The 26,344-nt window shown below is 40.4% G+C and overlaps 1 protein-coding gene across 1 annotated transcript in view; it reads left to right on the top strand.

Moving 5' to 3' along the window:
* Positions 1-26,344, top strand: part of ITGA9 (integrin subunit alpha 9) — a 296,310-nt gene that overhangs the window by 257,790 nt on the left and 12,176 nt on the right. Inside the window, exons 26-27 of the mRNA XM_054019618.1 lie at positions 2,259-2,360; positions 14,423-14,542. Coding sequence (XP_053875593.1) covers positions 2,259-2,360; positions 14,423-14,542 — 222 coding nt within the window. The remainder of the gene's footprint in view (positions 1-2,258; positions 2,361-14,422; positions 14,543-26,344) is intronic.

Here is a 26,344-nt window from a genome sequence, read left to right as displayed (position 1 = left end):
ATTCTTTTAGCTTACAATTTAGGTACAGCAAGGTTTGTCAGATCATGTATTGTAAGATAATCAGAGTAGGAGGATAATAAAATAAATCTGTTAGATAAATCTGTTGGTGACAGCTATTAGATTAAAAACAAAAATGGAGAGGTCTTTTCCTAAAGATTAGGTAGACACCAGTTGATGTCTTCATGGTCTTTCCAGCTGAAATCACCTTGCATGCTGCTGCTTGTCCATGTTTGAAGAAAGAGCACATAGATGGAGCCAAATGTTTAAGTTGTGCTCACATACAATACACCCACATGTGCAAGCAGGTAACTGAGTACACTAAACATGCATTTGTGTACACTGTTAAATTCAGCTCTGTTCAGAAGGTCTGCACCAGGCCCAAGGGATGTCCGGTGCAGATCCTCTGCACACATATCTGTCACAGTTCAGGGCAACTGCACTTGTATTTCCTCCTCTAATCCCCAAGTGCACCCATTCTCAGACATCCAACTCCCCAGCTGTCACCTCTCTTGAATGGAGACATGGGTCTCCCTTCTGATAGGGTTTTTTTTCCCCATTCTGGATAGTTCCCTGCCTGTACTGTGAATTCCCCCAGAATGCAGACTGTCTCAGCAGGCTGCTTTGCCTTTCTTCTTTAGAGGCTATAGAGAGCCTGATTGCCACAGTTAAGTTACCACACAGCTAAGCACATTTATTCTTAAGGTAAAAGCATTACAGAGAAAAAATATTAAAAACAATAAAAAAATCTACATGCATACTAATAAGCTTACCTAAGATCACCCCAACAAAGGCTGCCAGGTGACCAGTCCTTCAGACCCACTGAAGGTTTTTTCCCTGTGATCACAAGTTCATAATAGCTATGGCTGAGAACAAGCACACCCATGAATCTGTGAGTAACTGTTTTATCTAGTTTGGGTCTGTGCTTTTGCAGAGACCATGAACAGGTAATCAGTCAGACAACTGGTTTCTCCTTAAAGCCTAGTTTCTAAAGGATAGGTCTGGAGCTGGGTAATTTTCATTGCCCTCCTCCCCGCTATTTTCTAGGAAACCCGTTTTAAATTTGTTTGTCCCAAAAATTTATTCTTGACTGGTCTGTTGTTCAGTATAGTCTGCTAGAGTAGTTACATACAATCCGACAATAACACATACACATTAATTCAAGAAAAATTGCCGAAGAAAGTGCAGGAAATTGTCATATCTGTCATGGTGTCACGCACATAGAATAGTGAACTTCGCATTTAAATGGATACTCATGCCCCCAACCACCAGTTTATTCTTGCAGTGTTGATGCTAGTGTGGTAAAGAGTTCATTAAACTCATTTGAGCTGTAATTATGAGAATACACCACTCTATTTATTCACTAAGGGCCAGATTTTTCCCTTACCTTATGTGGATGCAAACTGAGAAGGGAGGGAGTTAAGAGTAGCCCTTCACACTTGGACAGCCCTGATGCTTGGGAGGAGGGCAGAGGCTACATCCTAAGTGCTTCCCCTTGGGATCAACTTGCCAGAAAGGGGGCGGGGTTTAGGTGGAGCAGTGGTTTCCTCACCCCCCAGCAGAGAGGGTGCCTATATTGGCGGTGGGTGCCTGATGCCCCTCAGTTTTCCACGTGGGCAAGATGGCTGTGCATTATCCTCAGAACACGGTAATGCCGCAATCTAGTCCTAAATCAAAAGCAACCTTACATAAACATCTACTGTATAAGAGTAAACAATGTGTTTAAAAAGGCAACTGGTTGGAAAATTTGTGTTTAAATGTTCTGTATAAAATACAAGGCAAAGTCACTGTTACTAATGGAAATATAAATCAAATACTTAAGCTTTATGCAGTGTGCTGTGTCTGGAATTATTTTAAATAATTAAACAATTTTATCATATACCATATATAAGTCTATCCCAGCTTCCAAATATCTGTTTCTAACTACTTGGGAACCATTGTGGTTAAGATTTAGCTTGTCTATGTTGATTGGCAATGTGCTGTGTCTTTCTGTTGTGAGGTTGGGGTAGCCTTAAAAACAGCCCAAATCCAAATTAAAAAAAGAAAAGTCCAAAGTTTTGTGGGATGGGTTTAATTTCAGTCTGAGATAATGCACTGTACTTTGTCCATCCATGTCCCCAGCTCAAGGTGCATGTGATTTTAAGCAGTATTAATCAGTGTAGCATTCAATTTCCAATCTAGCTGCCCTGGAGCATAAGAATAGAATATAATGTTATTAAATTGAAAAAGGTTGTTTAACTACTTCTGTTTTTAATTCTCAGGACAGTTCATCGGTTATCCAGTTTGTGACAAGGGCAAAGGTGAGGGTGGACACAACACTCAGGATTGTGGAAGTGTCTAATGGGTATCCTGAAGATGCAAAAGTAAGTGACTGAGTCTGAAAAGAAAGGTCCCCATGTCCCATTAGTATGGAATCCATTAGGGGAGTTAGGCAACTGGAATTTGTGGGTTTGGCCAACAGAAATGAGCGAGTCTGACTTCCTTTGAATTCACTAGCAGCAGTACTTCATAGTGTTTCTGTGGTTTGACTTGCTGTGATACCTTCGCCAGCATTAAGTTAGGCTTCTCACTGTGAGGTTGATGTCAGCTTTAAGCTGATTCAGATTTTCCTTGAAACTCCAATGGGGTTTTTCCTCAGCAAAATCTCATCAGATATGACATTTTGAAATATGTCAATGTTTTAATAATAATTTGGGGTCAAAGACAATAACCAAAAGGGTATAAAATTAATAGACAAGACCACCACCTTTTCTTTATCTCCATCTTTTATGTCTAGCTATTTCAGTGTGCATATGATACAAGGACTGTAAATTCACTCATTTTATATCAGCCCTTGATAGTGAGAGAGGACTATTGCTCCCTTTTTGTTTAGCCCCAGCAACCTGAAAGTTTGTATCTTCAGAGAAGCCCTCCTTAACAGGAAGAAATTTTAATTGTACAGTATTTGAAAATAGATGGTAGCATTTTCAAAGTACTTAAGTGAGGTAGGAGCATACTTTCAATTGAAAGTTGCAGGCACTTGTGTTCCTAAAACACTTACGTGCTTTTGAAAATCCCATCCAGAGTATTTAATTATCACTGATGCTACTGAGCCTAATTTTAATGGTTCCATCTTGCTTAAAAACTATCCATGTTCATGATACAAGCAGTCTGGGAGCCCTGTGTTTAAAGATTGTTTATAGCTTTTTCTAATTTGCTTAATATTGGGTTAATGACCATAAAAAAGCCTTTAGGCTGAGATTTTCAAATCCTCCTAGAGGATTTAGACACTTAATTCCCATTATTTTTAATGGGAGTTGTGCATCTAAGTCCCCAAAGGCAGCTTTGTAAACCTCAGCCTTAATGTTTAATATACCATGTACATAAAGTAGCTAGGCCCAAATGTACAGCCAGGCTTCAGACCAGGTTTTTGCAGGTGCATACCTATTATGCAGAATATGCTAATACTGTTCTGATTAAGCAGCAGTTGTTCTTCATTATCATTAGGCTAAATCAGTCTCCAGGGCATCCTCCTATATAGCAGTCATCCTAATTCAATATGTCCCAATTAGAAAGAGTAATATTATTTTTACATTTATATAACACCTTTCATCTGCAATCCCCTTACCAATTATATACATAATATATACTGAGCGTGGTGGAGGGCTGTAATATGGTCATTAGCAGAAAGATGTGGATTTAATGCTGTACAACAGTTATTCTTTTAGACCTGGATTCAAGAAGGCAAGTAGTCCCATTGACATATTCAGGCCTTATAGACCAGGATTTTGGACATTTCATTGCACCTGAATTCTTCTAAAACAAAATTCCACTCATCATGCAGAATCTGACCTATTGCAAGCATGTATCTTACACATACCATGTATTTTTCTTACATCTATACCAGTCAGCATGAAAGTGATTTATTTTGTCCTTGAAACATGATTGGGTTTTCTGAAAATTGTACACAATTATTATTTATTATTACTTGTATTGGTGTTGCACCAAGGAACCCAGTTGTGGACCCTGCCCCCACTGTGCTAGGTGCTGTACAAACACAGAAGAAGACCGTTCCTGCCCCCAAATGAACTAAACTTAGGAAGTATTTCAGAGAACAGAAATAGACTTTTGGTTAGAAATGGGAAAGAAAAGGAAATATTCTGTTACTGTAGAGTATCTCAGTACTTATTGCATGGGTTAAATTACTCAGTTTTTACCTATCAGTCCTTATCCAAACAAAACTCTTTGTAGCTCAATGGGAATTTTGTCTGAATAAGGACTTCAAGATTTAGCTGTATAAAAATAGGGCTCATACCGTTGGTTAGTCAGTCACATTTCCCCAAACCTCTTTGCCAATGCACCCCCATAACTGGCCTGCAGCACTGCCTATTGGCCTACCTCTAGGTCTCTCTTTAATTCAGTTGGGTGGCACTGAGTGATTCTTGCACTTCTGCATTTAATTGATTAGTGGTGCTGTACTTGAGACAAAATCCTAGCCCCATTGAAACGTACGGGACCAGGATTTCACCCCTATATGTTACAATCTGTAAAGGTTTTGGGGATCCTTCCCAATGACTAGCACTTTGTGAACTGTAGGGGTTGTTTTTATTTAGTGCTCAAAATTTAGACATGATTTAATCACAATGTGAGGTCTGCTGTATTTCATTCTTATCAAATGCTTGGAAAAAATACTGTCCTTTTCCTGTCCCTGGAAGGCCTTGGGTTGCAGTGATTATAGAGTTCATCGTACATGCTCTGAAAAGACGTGAATCTTTAAACAAAAGCTTGCTGCTGGTTTCTGAGAAGATGAAACGGAAGGGGAGCATGCTTGGCATATTTTAGTAGTGTAAATCAATTTGTGATTTCAGTCTTTTCTAATGTGAATGCTATTTTCTGGCTCCCTTATGCTATTTCCATACGTTTGTTGGTTTCTCCACTGTAGTATGTTTTGGATAGGGTCGTGTTGAGAGAAAAATTTAAGACATGTGGTTTGGCTCAAGGTAGTCATATTTTTTCTTCCCTTCTCCTTCTTCTGGTGGAATGCAGCTGAGAACAATACTTGTTGCAAACCACAGTTATTTAGTTGTAACCAGAAACAGGGTGGAGGGGGATATAATTTCTTTGTCCATTCCTCTCACTCCCTTCTTTTAAAAAATCCCTTTCTCGCTCTCTTTTTGTTGTTGTTGTTGACCACTGAATGCTATACCATATCCATTTGGCCACTGGCTCCATCTGAGCTGCTGTTCATTGACATGCTTTGGCCACGTCTACACTACCCGCCGGATCGGCCGGTAGTAATCGATCTATCGGGAATCGATTTATCGCATCTCGACTAGACACAATAAATCGATCCCCAAATCGACGCCCATACTCCACGTCGGCAGGAGGAGTAAGTGGAGTCGATGGGGGAACCGTGGTGGTCGATTTGCCGCCGTGAGGACTAAGATACTTTGACTTCAGCTACGTGAATAGCATAGCTGAAGTTGCATATCTTAGATCGATCCCCCCCTAGTGTAGACCAGCCCTTTAGGTACGTCTATACTTACCTCTGGGTTCGGCGGTAAGCAATCGATCTTCTGGGATCGATTTATCGCGTCTTGTCTAGACGCGATAAATCGATCCTGGAAGTGCTTGCCGTCGATGCCAGTACTCCTGCTCTGCGAGAGGAGTAAGCGGAGTCAACGGGGGAGCCTGCCTGCCGTGTGTGGACCCGCGGTAAGTACCTTGTAGTTCGAACTAAGGTACTTCGACTTCAGCTACATTATTCACGTAGCTGAAGTTGCGTATCTTAGTTCGAACTGGGGGGTTAGTGTGGACCAGCCCTTTGAGTCAGCTGACAGAGTTGGTATCTAGCAATGAAAGCAGAATTTCCTCAGACATACTATCACACTAATTTCCGTAAAGCCAATAAGACTTGTTAGCTAAGACTGATTTAGACAGTCCTGCTAACTTGCTGTCCTGATTTCATTGGTTTATTTTTTTTGCAGTTTAGCACCCAGTTTCACAGCTCAAACAATTTTAAACAGGAACACTATGAAACAGGAAGTGAGAGGGTTCCAAATTAGTGTACTAAATACTTATGATAACAAGTCCATTAATGTGGTTTCATTCGTTTCCCAAACTCTCATAGATTCTCTGCAAGAGACGTGCAAAACCCTAAATAAAGGCCAATTAGATGGCAAGAGGATCCTCTTTGGAAAATATTACTGAATGGATGGGCTATCCCTTTTTTTAGAACAGTTGCATTAATCAGTAGATATCAATTTTAAAGGCTGTATCAGGAGTTTTTCTGAGTTTTGTTGGCAGGGCTTTGGAGCGGAGCTCGGAGCTGGAGCGCGGAGCAGCTCCGGAGCAGTGGAGCTGCAGGTTTTTGCCTGGAGCTGGAGCGGAGGCGGAGCACAGCTCCAAAGCCCCGTTTGTTGGCTTCCTCCAATGTGTTCTCACTCCGATGTCAATGGGTCAAATCCTGCTCACTTTGTTCACGCAAGTAGCCCCGTCCAATCATGTGAATAAGGTGATCAGGATTTGGATTTGGCTTAGTGCCTGCAATGATAAGACTCACATAATTTCATAGTGGTTGAAACTGATGTTTATAACTAGTAGTTTCACAGAGGTGAGACTTGCAGTCTTTGAGGCCATGTGGTGCATGTAGATGACACTTCTCCTCTGGAAGTGTCTCACAGAATAATAATTTTAGTCCTAGAAGACTGTAGTGATTGACTTGTTAGATCCAGTGACAGCCTCATGCAACTGCTTCTGTACAGGAGAAGGAATTCCATTATCTTTACTATAATCCTGTTCACTTATGCTAAGCATCCCATAACACCTGGCATTTGTTGAAGTCAGCTTTGGTTTAAGTAGATTAGGAAACTGTCAAGATTAAGACATAAAAATATTCTAGTCTGATGCAAACCAAAGAAGTGTCTTCATGCTCTTGGGACCTGGAGTGGGTGTGTTATGAACAAAGATATAAGGGGGCACACCGTGAAAAACCAAATAGTTGATTAATTAAATCTAGATTCAGATGGTGTACACTGTAACTTTTACTTATAAATGGGAAAGGTATAAAAAGATGGATTTAGGGGAGCAACTTTGGGAGCACACCTGTGCACGAGATGGCTTCCTAGAGACTGGTGGCATATTGAACCTTTTTCCAGCACTATATTATTATTGGCTTAGAGCAATAAACCTGACTGATATTGGTTATTTGGTTGCTTCACTATATTTCGTAATGAACCAAAGCGTAGTCAAGCAGTTGAAATATTAAATTTATCAGTAAAGCAAGAAGAAACGCTGCTCAGAATCTGGATGGATGGAAGGATAGGCTGAATTTCATCTCACTCAGACCAATCCAATAATTGTCAGCCCCTCTCAGGAGAAAGTGAGAGCCCACCTAGCTGGGTGGATGAAGGAGAACTCAAACTGACATGCCTGAAGCTTCTGCAGCAAAGCACCCCAAAAAGTAGGGTTTGTCTTGGGAAAGAAATTGGCAAATCCCATGGAGGTGAACAGGTAGTGAAATATCTCACCCCAAGCACTGCCCATAAGTGTCTCATGTACATTCAAGCTTTCATATGGGTACCTCAGTGTCTGATACTTAAACCTCCTGTGTGTATGACATCTCTACTGGAACTCCCCTAAAATGGTACTCAAAAGAACAAGTTATTCAATTTGTTAGTACTGTTATTTTAAATAAGTATGCAGTGGTTCAAAACATTACCTCTCACAAGTGTTTACTGAAGAATACAATATTATTTTTAATAATGTGTGTATCCCCAAATGTAGAACAGTGTATGGTACCCAGAATGTATTGTGCTTCTCTGTTAGGAATATGGGTAAAAAGGAATGCAGTCGAGGCATGACTACTGAAGATTTGACAATTATGCATTTGAAATCAATTTTCATTGTATTATCTTCCTCATTCTTCTATGTCCTGATTCAATAGTCCATCCCTATTCAGCAAAGAATTTAAGTACAAGCTTAATTTCAAGCACATGCTTAAGTACCATTAAAACCTATAGGACGTAAGAACATGTTAAAATACTTCTCTGAATTGCAATGGTAAAGAATAAGCTTTTTAAGAGCAACTGATTTCTGTAGTCCCCTTTTTGTTCACAAAGATGGTTAGAAACATAAAACTCTAATTTGGTAAAGCAAAATGTTGAGCTGATAAAAATGTCCTTGGTCAGAAGAGTTCAAAATTTCAGAGAGCAATGAAATTGTGCAATTCCGCGTTACTGTAAAGGATGAGGATGAAATTGCTCTTAAGGAACAAGAGCACTTTCTGCATGGCATCCGTGCACACTGGGTTCAACATACAGTATCGACAATGACAAAGGGCATTTCAGCTTAGAAGTTTCCCCCTTCTCATCATTTAAAGTGCCACTTTGAGAATCCATAAGCATAGTGTGAAATTTAAAAGAGAAATATAAAGATCGAAGTCCTGATATTCTAGAGAGAACCTAGTTTTTCACTGCATTTCCTTGGCATTTGTTCAGAGCTCAAAAGTAAACCTTTAATTCACTCCATATTTTATGACCGTTTCATGTTCTTTTCAGATCAAGTCTGCCGCCCCCACCCCCAACACACCCTTGTCTCCTGTACGAATAATGTATGCTTCAAGACTGTGTGGGAAGTTTGTCAGATTTGAGACAGCATTACATTACTCTTCATGATAGCTGTCCTAAAGAAATTGTGCTATCAAGCTGGACAGGAATGGGAAGTCCAAGATTTGTTCTCTGACATAGTTTTCAGTTGTAAGCATTTCAAACCAGGGAGGCAGGTTGGCACAGTAAAGTCATTGCCTGCCTCCAAACTCTCTATAGAGATGAATTGCTTCTTTTTCTCCCAGCTTCCCACAGTTCAGTTTTGTGTCCTCTTGCTGATAAGGATTCTGACGTATGATGTGTTGATTATTAGTTTTTGTTTTTTCTTCACTAGAACTCTCATGGCCATGAATACGATAATTGTAGGCTTGATCATTGTTGTGCCTATAGATTGGTTGTGGTTAGTATTTGAGGGCTTTAGAGAGATCAGTAAATTAAGATATACAACTTCCTCACTCCTCTCCAAACCACAAAACCATAAAGAAGATAGTAATAAGTTTTTATTTTTAGGATTTACAGTTGATTTAGTGCCAGAAGACACCAGATAATGAATAAAACAGTTCTTATCCCCCCACCCACTGAGCAAGCATAGTTTGAGCTGTGACTGTGAAGGCTTCTCCCAATTATCCCAGCCTCAAACTCGAACTAAAGAGTTTTATCTCCAGAGAGGTGATCATATAGTCCATTCTCCATCTCCATTAAGTCCTTGGTCTCTATCCGTTGACAAAAGGCCTATTCTGACAGTGATTTTTGGGACATGGACATTTGTACACTATGAAGGGGCTAGAGAACACCACCTAATTTTGCAGATAGCCACCACTGAAAAGTCAGCATTTGCCAAAGTTCCTGCCCAACAGCATATGAGATAGTAAAGTTTTTTTCCCTATAGTTACAATGGGAAATAACTGTGGTATCGGTCTTTTAAGCAACAGTCAGCTGGTTTATATTGCTAGAGGACAGAAGCACATTGTAGCCACCACTAGAAACCAGCTGCCTCTGACACATTGTATCGTCTTTCCAAACTGGCACAATGATACAAGGAAGATTAAAAATAAAATGTTTGGTTTCTGAAGGTGGCATTTTCCTAACACATACAGCCCAAACTCGACAGGAAATTCTCCATCCATCCAGACATCTCAAAGTGCTTTACACACACTTTGTGCTAATGTTTAACGCTAAAGCTTATCTACCTCTGAGGTGAAAGGTAATTACCACAGAGCACAGACATCTCATTATTATTATAATTTATTATTTGTGTTACCATAGCACACAGGAGCCCCAGCCACGGACCAGGACTCCATTGTGCTAGTTGCTGTACAAAAACAGAACAAAAAAGAAAGTCCCTGCCCCAAATAGCTTACAATCAAAGTATGAGATGAGAGAAAACAGATTGACGTAGACAGAGTACAAGGAAATAACACAAGACAGCTACAGAGTGTCAGACAGATGAAGGCTGAACAATGTGATTGTGGCAAATGTCATGTTAGTACCATGATGTTTGCTGGGAGACGGGGAGGGTATTACTTAGGAGGTGATCAGCTTAGAACATCTTTAAATCTTTTCCAATAGTTTTGTGCTTAGCAAAAAGAAGTGCTGGGGGTAATTCATCCTTCAGGGGTTATTCTGAGAATTCAAACTCATAACCACACACGATCAGATCCAGGTTCTACATTTGAAACTTTAAACTTGGGACCAGCTATTCTGATGCTCTTCCCAAAGGAGGGAGGACCAGTGTATGATACCTGCTGGTTCACATTGATTTATTTTCCTTTAAAGCAGTGGTTCCCAAACTGGGGTTCACGAAATGTTACAGGGAGTTCTCGGGGAAAAATTCTCTAATGGCGGACAGAGCTGTCGCTAAGGACTCCGGGCAGCACGGGGCCAGCAGCCTGGAGCCCCTGGACTTCCAAGAGCTAAGCAGATCAAAGCAACCATATCTATCACACTAAAGAGATTTAAATTTCAAGACTCCTTATAAGTAATGGAAAGGGAGGTGGATATTTTTTGCTGTTTTTAAAATTAAATAGGCAGCTCGTATTGTTTTTAAAATTATTATGAAGAACAAGTTTAAGCTTTGTTGTAACATGCGTTGCTTGCCTGGACTGCTCAAGACCTGAATGACTGTGTAGGAGGAACTCTTTGAGTTGGCTTCTTAAATACCTTCATGCTGTTTCACATCTGATACTCCTTGATGAAACATAGGAGCCTTGTCTTATAACAGGCTTTATTCAAAGTGATACAAACTACGAAAGTGAGATCTTGGAAGAGTGTTGCTATTTTCATAATATAATAAAAATACTGTAATGATAAATAGTAATTAATAATAAAAAGTGTTTAATAAGCATGTCATAAAAACAAATTTTATATTTCCAGGATCACTGCTTTTATAATTTATACTCAGGTAAAGGAGAAAATCCTGGGGAATATTTATTTTTAGGAGGGGGTTCGCAAGACTTAACATTTTAGTGAAAGGGGTTCACAGGGTGTTAAAGTTTGGGAACCACTGCTTTAAAGCAAACATTTTCTTGAATTTGGATTAATTTTTTTGCTAAAGTAAAATATTCTACCATATCCTCTGTAAGCCTAAAGAAGTTAACAGTTCACTAAAATTTCCGCAATATATGAAAGAAACCACAAAGAATTGTAAATGTAACCACTGCTTCTCTCCAAGATGACTGGCATTAGAGCAGGGGTGGGCAAACTTTTTGGCCTGAGGGCCACATCGGGTTTCCAAAATTGTAGGGAGGGCCAGTTAAGGGAGGCTGTGCCTCCCCAAACAGCCAGGCGTGGCCTGGCCCCCACCCCCATCCAACCCCCCCGCTTCTCACCCCCTGATGTCCCCAGGGACTCCTGCCCCATCCAACCCCTCCTGCCCCCGACGTCCCCCTGGGACTCCCACTCCTGACTGCCCCCCACTGCCCCATCCAACCCCTCCTCTCATTCCTGACTCTTTCCCCCCCCCCCGGGAACCCTGCCCCATCCAACCACTCCTTCTCCCTGTCCCCGACTGCCCTCAGAACCCCTACCCCTGACTGCCCCCGCCGCCCCATCCAACCCCCCCTCCTTCCTGACTGCCCCCATTCAACCCCCCTGTTCCCTGCCCTCTGACTGCCCCGACCCCTAACCCTAACTCTATCCACACTCCCGCCCCTGACCACCACCCCGAACTCCCCTGCCCCCTTACCACGCTGCCTGGAGCACCGGTGGCTGGCAGCGCTAGAGCTGCACTGCCCAGAGCACCAGGACAGGCAGCCTCACCACCCGGCTGGAGCCAGCCACGCCATTGCGCAGCACAGAGCACTGGGTCAGGCCATGGCTCGGCAGCTGCGCTGTCGCCCAGACCATTGTGCTGGTGGCGTAGTGAGCTGAGGCTGCGGGGGGTGTGGGACACAGCAGGGGAGGGGCCTGGGCCTGGGTCTAGCCTCCCGGGCCAGGAGCTCAGGAGCTGGGCAGGAGGGTCCCGTGGGCCATAGTTTGCCCACCTCTGCATTAGAGGAACCTCTCACTTCAAGGTGATATTAGTAGCTTGGAGTTTTTTAAATACAAAGTGGCATTTATGTGTTGTTGATTTTATTCTTTTGCTCATTTGGTTGTTTCCTTTTTAATCCATGAAAAATAAGGAATCTCAGATTTAGAGAGAATCAGTTAGTCAAACCTACTTCCCCCACATTCTCACAGAGCAAACTGTATTTAAAATAACAGGTCTGAGTTTTGCTTGTCTTGTGTATGCAGTAGAGAGATGTACGGTTTCATGGATCTAAGTCCCAGACTGTACTTGAATTCTCTTCCCAGTGCAATTGCCTGCTGAAGAAAAATGTAGCCTTGAACTGCTGTTTGAACAGTGCAAAGAAGAGGGGAAATGGGCCTTGCTGATGGTTACAGAACTCTGTGTGGGTTCTGGTGCAATTGGCTGTGGGAAAATATTTTGAAAATGGCAGCCACCGATTAATATGTTTCAGCTTCCCTTATGCATTTGCTGCTGTTCATGCTACATTCAGATCAAACATCTGGTGCAGGGGTCGGCAACCTTTCAGAAGTGGTGTGCCGAGTCTTCATCTATTCACTCTAATTTAAGGTTTCGCGTGCCAGTGATACATTTTAACATTTTTAGAAGGTCTCTTTCTATAAGTCTATAATATATAACTAAACTATTGTTGTATGTAAAGTAAATAAAGTTTTTTAAATGCTTAAGAAGCTTCATTTAAAATTAAATTAAAATGCAGAGCCCCCCCCGGACCGGTGGCCAGGAACTGGGCAGTGTGAGTGCCACTGAAAATCAGCTCGTGTGCCACCTTTGGCATGCGTGCCATAGGTTGCCTACCCCTGATCTGGTGGATAGATAGAATTACCAACTGGTACAAACTGTTTGCATGAAATGTGTGTAAGTTTTGCTGTATTTTTATCATTCTTCCACAAATGGTATGGTCCAGTCTCATTAATATCAGCCTGTGGAATGCTGGAGTGCTGAAATGAGGAGTTATTTAGCAGGGCACTATCAAAGGTGGAAGGCCCCAAATTTTAGCTTTCTTTTACTTGTGTATCTAATTTCTACAGATAATTTCTTTAGCCATGTATGTACATTTGTATGACATCACCCCCCCCCCCACACACACACACATATACCATTGCTGCGTCATAAATGGTGCTGTTTCAATGACAAGCAGCAGAAGGACGGGAGGGAAAGGAGGAGTTGGAAAAACACCACTTTGCCCAACCCATGAATATTTCACAGGTGGATGCATGTCATTTATATTCTCTTCCCACAGAAATATCTTAAAGTTGCGATGGTTATTAATTCTAACCCCCTGTTTTCAGTCACTTATAATTTCCAAAAATTTCCTTTCTGGCTAAAATGTTCCAGTCAACAATTCCTAACCAAATGTGAATTTTTGAAAAAGTTTGAGCAAAAATGGGTAAGCCTGGGTTGGAGGAGGAACTTTCTCTTTCCCCGTTTTAATAAACAGTCTTAGCTGTTTGAGGTTGAGGTTAATGTGATGAAATAGCCTCCCTTGAAGAGAACCACTTCTGAGTTTTCCAGTGAAAATTGGTTTTGAGTTGACTGAATTATAAGCCTTTGAAATTCACACACAGTGTAAGAGCAATACGTTTTGCTCACCTAAATGCACAGCTAAGCAAGGCCATACATGGGACATGTGCATGGTTGACATTGCAACACAGAGAAGTATATGTAGACAAAAGTGCACAGTGAATGAAGTCAGGGATCCTCAGGAGTCCTTTCCTCATTCACTGTGCACCTGTTAAAGTGCACAGGGAATGGGTCTGGAATGAGGAGGACCCCACTGAAACCCTAGCTTCACTCGAACTGCATATCTCGTGAAGTGGGGCAGTGAGTGAAGCAAGGAGGAACGTTCTGCTTCCAGTTAAAAGAGCTTATTCATTCAGCATATGCGGTTTTCCATATGAAGTGTCTGGGAGTTTGGCACCACTGAAAAATTGATGAATGAAGTGCAAAATGTTTTCACTGTCATGGGAATTTGTACCAACGGGAGGATAAAGTGTTCTTTGCAAACCTCTGTTCACTTTTGAAGGCAGGTACTGGAGCAAGATCCGTATCTGGGGGTAAATGACAAAGCAGGTATTTGTTGAATGATATTTACTGAGATTCAAATCCAATCGTTGCGAAAAATAGTCTGAAAGCACAAAATTGAGGGCACATTCCATGCTTCTCATTTTAAACAGTTATGTACATTTCATCTCAATATTTGTTTACATTAGAAATATGATCAGTGAAACTAAACTGCTGTGTATTTAATAAGATGAGTATCAGGGAAAACTATACAGCTTCCAGTTGTAAACCATCTTTTCTAATTGCTTTGTAGGTGATCTTTGAGGCCTTGCACAATATAGAGGCTCGTGGTTATGTTGTGGGATGGATCATTGCTATTAGTTTGCTGGTGGGAATTCTCATCTTCCTGTTTTTGGCTGTGCTGTTATGGAAGGTAAGACATCAGTCAGACACAACACAAACACCAAGGTTAGCCCCTGACCTTGGCATAAATTGTACATCTGTCTTCCTGCATCCTGCTTATCTGTTCATTTAGTATCCATTTACTTTAATAACTAAACAGCCATCTACACCTAAAAAGCCATTAAACATCAATAGAGATTTCATCAGGGGAGATGAAATAGAAAATTGGCATCTTCACTGAAGGACATTAAATATTGAAAGCTGTAATAGTGATTCCTGACGGAAGAGAGTCCTTCCTTATACTCATCACTAGCTCGCATTTAAATTTGAGATACTTTCCCCTGATTTTTACAAAAGCACGTTGCTCACTGATTTCAGTGGGAACTGCAGGGTGCTCCCCTAAAAATCAGGCTAATTTTGCTTATTGTGGCAACGGATTCAGTATGTACCTAACAGAAATCAGTAGGTGCTTATTCTTTTGGGGGAGGCAAAGGCAAGGAAAGAAGAGAGGGTGAGGGCCAACCAAGCTTGAATTCTTAAGGACCTTCCCTCCAATATGTTTTTCGAGGTGTCAAGAACAAAATTACTTGATGTTCCAAAGCAAAATCCAGTGGTGGTAGTTAAAGGTCAGCATTTACCCTCCTTAAAATAGGAAACACCTGTTGTGTCTCAGACATTATAATGTAGTAAGGGTGGTCAAGATGTTGACATTTGAAGGATGACTGCTCTACGTGATACATCTGAAGCATGAGGAACTTGAACCTTTTATTCTGATTTCCTCTTAAAATCCAGAAATGTAAAGGCCACTGCCAAGGCTATCAGTGGGTGGGGAACACACAAAGGAACAGGCCCAACATTATTTTACTGGAGGTGAGAGAGCTCCAGTCACCTGATTCACACTGTTTAACAGTGTGTGTGTGCTACAGACGCATTCTACCAGCTGTAGCAGGGTTCTGGGGCTACAGCTGTATAGTGGTCTAAAAGGACACATCGCTGTGTGTTGCTAGGCCCAAAATGTGACTTGCAATTCCATGTTAAAAATGGCCACACAAGGATTATCTTGTGGCTATTTTTTTTGTTTGAAAAGCAATGATTGGCTGTTCTTTATGCCCAATTTGGGGTACATCTGAAGTATTTTTGCCCGCCTTGGCACAGAATGTTTAAAAATCTCTATGATTGAGATGGCAGAATAATCATCAAAATATAGAGGTATCTGGTAGGAAAGGCCTATGGCTTGATTCTGGTGATACATAACTTTGAAGTAAGGACCATTGCTGCATATAGTTATATCTATAAGACTGGTTTCATGTAGTTAGAGACCTGAAAGTGAAGGTATCTTTGTTACTAGGGATAACAACTTTCACAATGTTTTTTCAGCACTCTCTGGTGCCATTTTGTATCTTAGAGTACCTACCAATTAGCACTCCCTTGCTTAAAATTGAGAATCAAGCTCTCTGAACCTCGTAAAAAAATGAGATTTGTTAGCCAATCAAATGCATGCACAGAAGTTGCCATTTTGTCATTTGATGCTTTGAGGAACAATGTCCCAAAATGACAGCAGCAGGTAATAATAATAATACCTAGCCCTTTTCATCCAGAGATATCAAAGCACTTTATAAAAGAGGTCTGTATTTTATAGAAGGGGAAACTAATGCACAGAAAGATGAAGTTGCCTGCCAAAGTTCAAACAGCAGACCATGGGCAGAGCCAGGACTAGAACCCAGGTGTCTAGAGTCCTAGTTTAATAGTTGGTCCACTAGGGAATATGGATTATTAAAGCTACAGATAATTTGGGGTTTTGTTGTAGAAAAATGTGACTAAAAAAACATTGATGCAGTCTGTAGCTGGCTTTTAATTCTGCTTTGAAACTATAATCCAGTATTAAATATTTTAATATTCATAACAAGTAGAGAGTGAAAAGTGACTGGCAATATTAAAATGCTGTGAGATAAAACTGACATGGGAAAAATGCATTCCTTTGAAGGAAATCTTAATTGCCTGATTGTAAAGATTTATTAGCTAAAATTGGTTTGGCACACCCTAAAGTAATTCCTGAATTTTATACATTAAAAATCCAAATAGATTTATATCAAGTTTTTTGTTTTTTTTTAAAGCTTGGAGTGAAGTAATAGTTATAACAATATGTTTTGGCCCAAATGTGAGTCAAAGATTTGGGTGCTTTAAAAGTCAGTGTCATTGTTTGGACTGTTATGACTGCCTATTTCACTCAGAATAAAAACTATTTTTACAATTGTGCAAGAGCATTAAGATGTTTTTACAGACATAATAAACTTTATAGCATGAGATCAGCCAGTCTGGATTTGCTTCTCTGATCATTGTTTTAGTATTTGGTTTATACTCCGTGGGTCAAATTCACCTCTGGCTTAAGTGAGTACAACTCCATGGAAGTTCTTAGAGTGGTGCCTGCTTACATTGTGATGAATATGTCCCTGAACATGGCTGCTGCTCTAATGATTTAGGCCAGTGGCTCTCAACCTTTCCAGCCTACTGTACCCCTTTCAGGAGTCTGATTTGTCTTCTGCACCGCCAAGTTACACCTCAGAAAAACTACTTGCTTACAAAATCAGATATAAAAATACAAAAGTGTCACAGCACACTATTGCTGACAAATGGCTTACTTTCTCATTTTTACCATCTAATTATAAAATAAATCAATTGGAATATAAATATTATACTTACATTTCAGCATATAGTATATAGAGCTTTATAAACAAATCATTGTCTGTGTGAAATCTTAGTTTGTACTGACTTTGCTAGTGCTTTTTATGTAGCCTATTGTAATCTAAGCAAATATCTAGATGAGTTGGTGCACTCCCTGGAAGACCTCTGCGTACCCCCAGGGATAGGTGTACCCATGGTTGAGAACTAGTGATTTAGGGCACTGATCTCATTCTGTTCAGGATTAGGCCAGATCCTCCTCCCTTTACTCATGAGAGTACAGTAGTTCAAGGGGGCTTCTTGTGTAAGGCAGATGAGCAGGATGTGCCCCTTTGTTTGTAAAGATTTAGTTAAATAGCTATCTAAGCCCTACTCTGTCTCCCTCTTCCAAGTTTGGTATGCCCCTGTTCACCCATGCTGGAACCCTCTGCCCTATTTGCCATGTCGTCTCCTGCTTCCAGCAGGTCTACTTCATAGTACCACTTCTTATCCCCTGCTACCTCCATATATACACATTGAGTTCTTTCCTTGGCCACATCCAGCCTGATGATCTTTGTTATGCAGGGCCACCTGGGAGCTACTGTCATATTATTGCTCATAACATCACATTGTGCTTCTCAATTGCAGAGAAAGGGCAGCAATTCCACTCCCATGACACCTGCTGAGAGGCTGCCAGCTGCTTGGGGCTGGGAGGGAGGGGAGGAATGAGTTTCTGCTACAGTACTGGCGAGTTTCTGCTACAGTACTGGCATACTATCAGTTGCACTGCTGTGCTAGTACGGCATTGCTGATTCAACAGCAGGGCAGGGAGGTAGACACACACCGAAACTGGATTTTTTTGGGTGCTACCTACCTGGATTATGCCATCATTGAGAAATAATAGATTGAAACAGTCAAGTTGGTCCATATTCTGTACCTCTGCATAGTGTCCTTTAATAATAATAATCATAATCATAATAAAATTTATAATAATGTTTTAAAATGCTGTGGATTGAGGGATTTAGATGATTCATTGTTTAACTGATAAAAGTTAAAAGCAAACAAAGCCCCAAGCAACATAAAATCAAAGGGCTTTATGCTCAGCTGAGGATATAAGTGAAGTTTCACAGACTGGAGCTATGTTGATTTACACAAGGAGTGATTTGTAAAATACAGGTGTAAAATTAATCATGATTACACTATTTAGTTTCTCAGGAATGCATTTTACATGTAAACAGTTTTCTGTCTAATATGAGCCAGGGTGTTTCTAAAGTGAGCCTATCACCATGGTATTCATGTGCCAATTTATATATAAATACGGTTACTGTTACTCTTTTATAGTCTGTGTATTCTTGATACACTGGAATGGGCTCTAAACATTGTGAATGTTCCTTTTACAGTAATGAACTCCTCTTTCTAGAACTTGGATCTTTGACAGGATTGCAAAGAAAAGCCTTTTAGCAGAATAGTATCTCTGATCAGGCAGGAAAGTCCTAGTTTTCTATCTGTACTAGGGTCAATTTCCCCTCTTTGTCATCAGATGAGTGTTTGAGAACCCTCTTTGTCTTCTAGGAGGGTATAGTGGTTTTCATCCAGGAAAGGATATCATCTTAGGTTTTCTTTTAAGAGGGTATCATCTTAGGCTGCTGAGCTGATCATTGTATCAATAAATCCTGCCTTTGAACTGCCTCAGTGACAGAGGCTTATTCAGATACAGATTAAATCCAAATAAAAATGTCAGACACATTAAATGTTTGCTTGTGCAGCGGGCTATAATCTAAACTTGTATTGAGGGATTACAGTATCTTGCCAGTACTGTGTTAAGGGACAAACTTTGAAATATGAAGTTCCTTTAAAAAAATTAAACAAATTGGATATTTTAAATGTGTGCATGGCTATATTGTTTGGAGAAACACAGGCCTTATGTCTTCTTGCTGTGACTGTATAATCCTATTTAGAAGAATGTTTAAATATTCTTGTGCAGTATCTATAAATACTTTACATCTTATTTGAGCATTCAGAAAATGCCTTAAACTGTCTAAGGACAAAGCCAACTTGAAATTCACCTAGGTAGTGGAGACTCATTGTAAACATTGGCTTCCCCTTTTGGGAAGAGACTCTCCCTTATTTAGGGCCTCATACAGTATAAGTCGTCTTTATACAATGGGCCAAAACACACAGGTCACCGGTTGCCAGAAGGAAAAACAAAACAAAACTCTGTGCTTATTCTTTGCCAGTGGTTGCTTTGTATCCTGTGTTACAACTCCAGAAAACATTCTCTCTCCCTCTTTTATCTGCAGCTGAGGTACCTCAGGGAAGTGGGATGCTAACTGCCATTTCCTGGCAAGTCCTTATACCAACATCCTCTCCTGAATGTCTGTTTTAAGAATATTTGCTCCGCAAAGGAATAAAATTGCCAGTCCCTTGCAGAGGAACGAGGGTACATATAAGCATGGCACAAAGACCAGTTAGGATCTCAGTACGTGGCAGAGGCCATACTTTCCTATACGGCTTAAAAATAGCCCTTCTTACATAACCTTTCATGCATGAGCTTTCTCCAACTAAATAGCAAATTCTTCCAAGCAGGAATCAAGGAATTGTCCTTTAAATTTACAGCTCCCGTAGGAGAGGTAGACAAGCCTATTTAGATTCATTGACATTTCATACTTTTGATAAACTTGCCATGTCAATCCCCAGCTCACCTGTTTTCACATCATTTCAAGAACAAAACAATAGTTATGATGGCAGTGCTTCAAAATTAAAGGTCATTGAAAGATCTATGGTGACACTGGAATAATTGGGGTTTAGATAAACAGGGGAGTTGACCTAACAAGCTTCAAAGTCTCTGGTCAGGGTCTCATGACTGGGAGCACAGATATCAAAGCACATAAAGATTTAATTCCATATAGATGTAAACATACCTACCCACCGGAGAAATCTACCTCCTGATTTCATATAGAGAATTTTCCATTTTGCTTCAGTGGAGTCTCTCTCCATTTTTAAACAACCTAAAATATTCCCTCCCTCTTCCTCCACATCAAACACAAGCTCCTTGCTTGCAAGTCCCTTCAACATTTAGCTGTTCTATCCCCATCAGATCAGCTAATATATGAAGCTACCATCTGCCTTTACTCTACCAGCGATGGCAGCCTCAATTGCCTGCTTGACCTCCTCTCCATCAAGTACTTCTCTGCTTTCTCCCAGGCTATCCACTGTAGATGAGTAAAACTCTTCATCGATTTGCAAAAGCTGCCACCTGGTCCCCTTTTAAATCCCACCTCTGCTATATGCCTAAAAATTGCCACCCACCTGGCAATGGTTAGACAAGTGACAAGCTGTGACGTCTATTTTTCTGTTAAACTCTGTTCGTTTTGTTACATTATCCTCTCACTCACTCTTGCCCCATTTGTCTATTTAGTCCATATATTATATCCCATCTGACATTGACTGTGAGCTCTCTGAGGCAGGGATTGTCTTCTTTATTGGCACAATGGGCCTTGATCGGGCTTCCTAAGAGCTAGTGTAGTAATAATAATAATAATGATTAATAATGTAGTTGAGAGCTGATTAACTTTTAAAATTAAAAACGCAAATCCTGTCATTCGAACCTGAATTTCCGCCAGTTTGACTTGATAAAATGTTGTTTGACATTATGTATGGGTCTCTTAGACCTTTTAGGGATGGCACCATTGAAGTGGTTGTTTTTAGGGGTCAAGAATGAAACTTGTCCCAGCACAAGGCCTGTGCACCACTTGATTTCCACTTTTTAGCCCTTAGAATAGTGAGTTTCACCCAGTGTTTGCAAAACTTTGACTTCCTGAAACCACAGGTTCATATTCTGGCATCCTGGATCATTTGGGTGGCATGGAGCATATACTGTATACTGTGTGTATGATAAGACCCTAGAAACCAGATTAGTTGTGGACTTTGTGGCACTTTTTATACAAGTAAAAGGTTAGTTCTAATGTCCTGGCCAAAAGTTCCCCTTTTCCTAATACTGTTCTGGGTGAGGTGTACTATTTTTCTACAATCCTCTACCTAGGGTGCATTTCAGGGGTGGTATATGCATAGAGCTTATGAAATGCAATTTTTATCTTTGGGGATAAAATGCACAATATAAATATAATGTAATAATATTGCGCGTGACTGTTTCGCTGACTTCAGGGTCCTCGAAAGGAGACCTGCGCTTGCCAGGGCATTTCTGTATGTTAGAACCATTAAAGCTCTGTAGCTTTCATCCTGGCACCTATCAACAAATTTAATCCCCTGGCAAGAGAAAAGTCCTTTTGGGGTTCATAAAGTCTCTTTAACAACAAGAAAAACAATCATCATTCTCCAGAGCCCAAACTTGAAACACACGGAGGTGTAGACTTAGAAGTTGCAAATAAATATATATGATTCCAAAATTCCTAGATACCAGAAAGGGAACATGCACATTTATTGGAAATCATGGTCATCCGTCAGAATCAAATGCTTGAAAATAGGGCGAATATACCTTGTTTAGTCTACATTCTCATTCTTAGCTTGGTGTCACAAGAGGAAATGCTATGTAATGACTTGCACCAATCAAAGCCTTTTCTTACTGGTTCAACTAAGCATGTAACTTATGCTGATAATTAAGGAAATAATGCAACTTTCAGTCAAATATTTTTGGCAGGTCACATATATCAAAATACAATTGTATAGTTACTTTTTGTTGAATCCAGCAACAGTCTTTAAAGTTTAGCCAAGGTTTGGGTTTAAAACAAAGCTAAAAATCTTTCTTGAGTTTTTCTTTTTCCTTTAGAGAGGAGATGTGGATTGAGATGCATCTTAAATAAATCGCTCTTTCAGGAAAGATAAAGCATTTAGCTACTATTGTGTTCCTACTGAGATTTAAGAAATCTGAATATAGTAGCAGGTTATCCAAACATATTGGCAGTAAGTACACAGTCTATTCTTTTCCTTTTCTGAGAATGGGAAAATGAGATGAACTCTTCATGTTGTTGACCACATTCATTTTAGTAGTTTTTAAATTATAAACTACTTGCTAGTATTATATAATAGAAAACCCAACCTCTAAAGTATTCAAAGAAGGTTTACAATATTTGATATTGATAATTAGACTTTTTGATTAAAATTATAGTGTTTTAATATGTAATTTTTTAGGTAAATTACTCTACACAAGAATCTTAAGTAACTCAGTCTTGAGTTCATTTCTTCATTACACTCAGATTATCAGAACAGTCAACTTGTTGCTTGTCAGTTAAGATTCTGCCAGTGCTTAGTTATTGATTACAATTCTCATCATTTCCTAAGCATATAGGTTATAATGTTGGAGGTAATCTATTGTGCAGGCCTAGGTGAAGTGAATTCTAGTTTCATATCAATTCCATTTGAGGCAATTAACTCTTTTCTGGCAGAGACTTTCCAAAATATGATCCTGATCCTTCAAAGTTTACTCACTTCACTGACACTTATATGCAAATAGGTCCATTGAAGTCAATGGAACTACCCACGTGAGTAAGGACTCCTAGTATGAGTAAGGATTGAAGAGCAGGCTCTTTAATGTCACCCCCTTGAAAAAGCTAGAACAAGGCCCATGTCCAACATACAATCATAAAAATGTAGGGCTGGAAGGGTCTTGAAAGATCATCTAGTCCAGCCCCTATGATGAGACAAGACTAAATATGCCTAGACCATCCCTGACAGGTGTTTGTCTAACTAGTGCTTAAAAATCTCCAATGACTGGGATTCCACAGCCCCTCTCGGAAGCCTATTCCAATGCTTAACTAGCCTTATAATTAGAACGATTTTCCTAATATCTAACCAAAATCTCCCTTGCTGCAAATTAAGCTCATTACTTCTTATCCCTACCTTCAGTGGACATGGAGACATGAACAACAACTGATCACTGTCAGCCCTTAACATATTTCCTTTCAGTTGTCTTTGTCCAAGATTAACATACCCAGTTTTTTAATCCTTCCTCATAGGGCAGGTTTTCTAAAGCTTTTTTATCACTGTCTCCAATTTGTCCCAGAATTGGAAACAGGTCTCCAGCTTAGGCCTCCACCATGCCAAGTAGAATGAGACAATTACCTCCTGTGTCTAATATATGACATTCCTGTTGATCCACCCCAGAATGATATTTGCCTTTTTAGTAACTGCATCACACTGTTGACCCATTCAATTTGTGATCCACTATAACTGCTAGATCACTTTCAGCACTACTACTGCCTAGGCAGTTGTTCCCCATTTTGCAGATGTGCATTTTGATTTTTTCTTACTAAGTGAAGTACTTTGTTCTTTTCTTTATTGAATTTCATTTTGTTTATTTCATTTTTCCAATTTGTCAAGGTCCTTTTGAATTCTAATCTTGTCCTCCAAAATGCTTGCAACCCTTCCCATCTTAGTGTCATCTGCCAGTTTTATAAGCATACTATCCACTCCATTATCCAATACATTAATGAAAATATTGAATAGTACCAGACCCAGACAGACTCCTGTAGGACCCACTAGATACCGCCTCCCAGTTTGACAGCAAACCATTGATAACTACTTTTTGAGTATGGGCTTTCAACTAGTTATGTAACCACCTTATATTAATTTAATCTAGATGACATATCCCTAGATGGCTTATGAGAATGTCATATGGGACAGTGACAAAAGATTTGCTAGAATTAAGATAAATCATATCTACTGCTTTCCCCCTACCCACTAGGCCCATAACCCTTTCAAAGAAGGAAATTAGATTGATTTGGCATGATTTGTTCTTGACAAATCCATATTGGCAATTTTATATTTGGCATATTTATAACCCTATTATCCTCTAAATGCCTAAAAATTGTTTGTTTAATAATTTTGTCCAGTATTTGTCCAGGTATGAAAGTTAGGCTAACTAATCAATAATTACCCCAGGTCTGACATTGTGCACAGGTCTTGACATTGTCTCTCCCGTGGAGGTGAATTCCACCCAATATACATGAACGTTGGAATTCTTCTGTAGTCACCACTTAACTTCTGTGTGCCTCAGTTCTTCATCTGAAACATGAGAAATATATAAATGAGGAACTGGGGCACAGAGAAGTGACTTGCCCAAAGACACACAGAAAGTCTGTGGCAGACCCAGTGAGTGAAGTCAGATCTCTGGAGTTCCCATCCAGCGTCTTAAGCACAATATCATCCTTCTCCCAAATATACAATTTCTCTATTAAGTATAGCCACATGTATAGTTTCCAAACATGCCTCTGTCCTTACAAGGAGGCTCACGTATTGGCAGTCTGCCTGGCTGCCACAGAGAAATTTGATACTGCAATATCTGAATTTGATTTCAAAACACTGCAAAAAAGACCAAAGTGATGTGACAATAAAGGTTTCATGAAGTACATGAACCTAGACCACAGGAGTTCGCCAACTCTAGAAACAACGGCTGTATATTGGCTATCACTAATAGAGAAATTCTATTTTTGAGGAAAGATGACCTTTTGTGGCTAAGCCACTGGATGGGGATTTAGGAGATGGGTTCAGTTCCCAGCTCATGTCTGACCATGGGCAATGTATTTAATTTCTTTGTGCCTCAATTCTGCATCTGTAAAATGGGCATGATAATACTTCCTTCATCTCTCTTGTCTATTTAGCTTGTATGCTTTTTCGAACAGGGACTGTCTCTTGCTATGTGTTTGAACTGTGTCTGGCACCATGGGGTACGTTGTATTAATTTAGATGGTCTAAAGGGCCCAAAGAGTTAAAGTTGTGAACATGATTCTGAAACTGTCCAAGATTAAACAGTTTTAAAAAAGATTTGGGGTTTGGTATACAGAGACGTCCGCCTGCTTAGTACCATGGCAAGCACACCATTAAATATCCATTGAAACTTTTATTAAAGATAAAGAAAAGAAGTAAAAACAGTTGAAGCTTTTGAAATGTAAAGTGTAAAATAAAACTGTCATTTGAACAACATGCCTTGTTCCCTTTCTCTTTAACTAGAGAAAGTTTTCCGAAGGAAAAACTCCCCTTATTTGATAGTTTTTTAGATGGTATCAAAAATGGTGGCAATTGTCCTTTCTGGAGAAAAGAGAAGTTAGTTGAGATGGTCTGGAGCTGTCATTGCTGCTGCTGCTGCTGCTGTTAAAGTCCAGTCCCGTCTTCTAAGATAGCAAACAAGACAAATACACGCAAAAGGGGAGAGAAAAGAACAAAAAAAATAGAAAAATGAAGCTTCTGTCTCTGGTGTTGACTTTCACTTGCAACCTCACTGCTGGAAAAACACAATCACAGCACTATGGATTGGATGAATGGACTATAAGGTGGATAGAAAGCTGGCTAGATCATTGGGCTCAATGGGTGGTGATCAAAGTCTTGATGTCTAGTTGACAGCCGATATCAAGCGGAGTGCCCAGGAGTCGGTCCTGGGGCCGGTTTTGTTCAACATCTTCATTAATGATCTGGATGATGGGATGAATTGCATCCTCAGCAAGTTCACCGATGATACTAAGCTGGGGGGAGAGGTAGATACGCAGGAGGGTAGGGATAGGGTCCAGAGTGACCTAGACAAATTGGAGGATTGGTCAAAAGAAATCTGATGAGGTTCAACAAGGACAAGTGCAGAGTCCTGCACTTAGGACGGAAGAATCCCATACACTGCTACAGGCTGGGGACCGACTGGCTAAGCAGCAGTTCTGCAGAAAAGGACCTGGGGATTACAGTGGATGAGAAGCTGGATATGAGTCAGCAGTGTGCCCTTGTTGCCAAGAAGGCTAATGGCATATTGGGCTGCATTAGTAGGAACATTGCCAGCAGATGGAGGGACATGTTTATTCCCCTCTGTTCAGCACTGGTGAAGCCACATCTGGAGTATTGCGTCCAGTTTTGGATCCCCCATATAGAAAGGATGTGAACAAATTGGAGAGAATACAGTGGAGAACAGCAAAAATGATTAGGGGGCTGGGGCACATGACTTATGAGTAGAGGCTGAGGGAACTGGGTTTATTTAGTCTGCAGCGAGAGACGATTGGAAGACGTGTTGTGATCGGCTCAATCTTAACTGATGAAGGACTGACAGTCTACGCAGAAGAGAAGTGTGAGGGGGGATTTGAAGGTAGCTGAAGGGGGTTCCAAAGAGGATGGAGTTAGGCTGTTCTCTGTGGTGGCAGAGGACAGAACAAGGAGTGATCATTTCAAGTTGCAGTGGGGGAGG

The sequence above is a fragment of the Malaclemys terrapin genome, chromosome 2 (genome assembly GCF_027887155.1).
Source record: "Malaclemys terrapin pileata isolate rMalTer1 chromosome 2, rMalTer1.hap1, whole genome shotgun sequence".
Classification (NCBI taxonomy): Eukaryota; Metazoa; Chordata; order Testudines; family Emydidae; genus Malaclemys; species Malaclemys terrapin.
The sequence above is the reverse complement of the archived record's forward strand: the minus strand, read 5'-3'. Positions and strand labels throughout refer to the sequence as shown.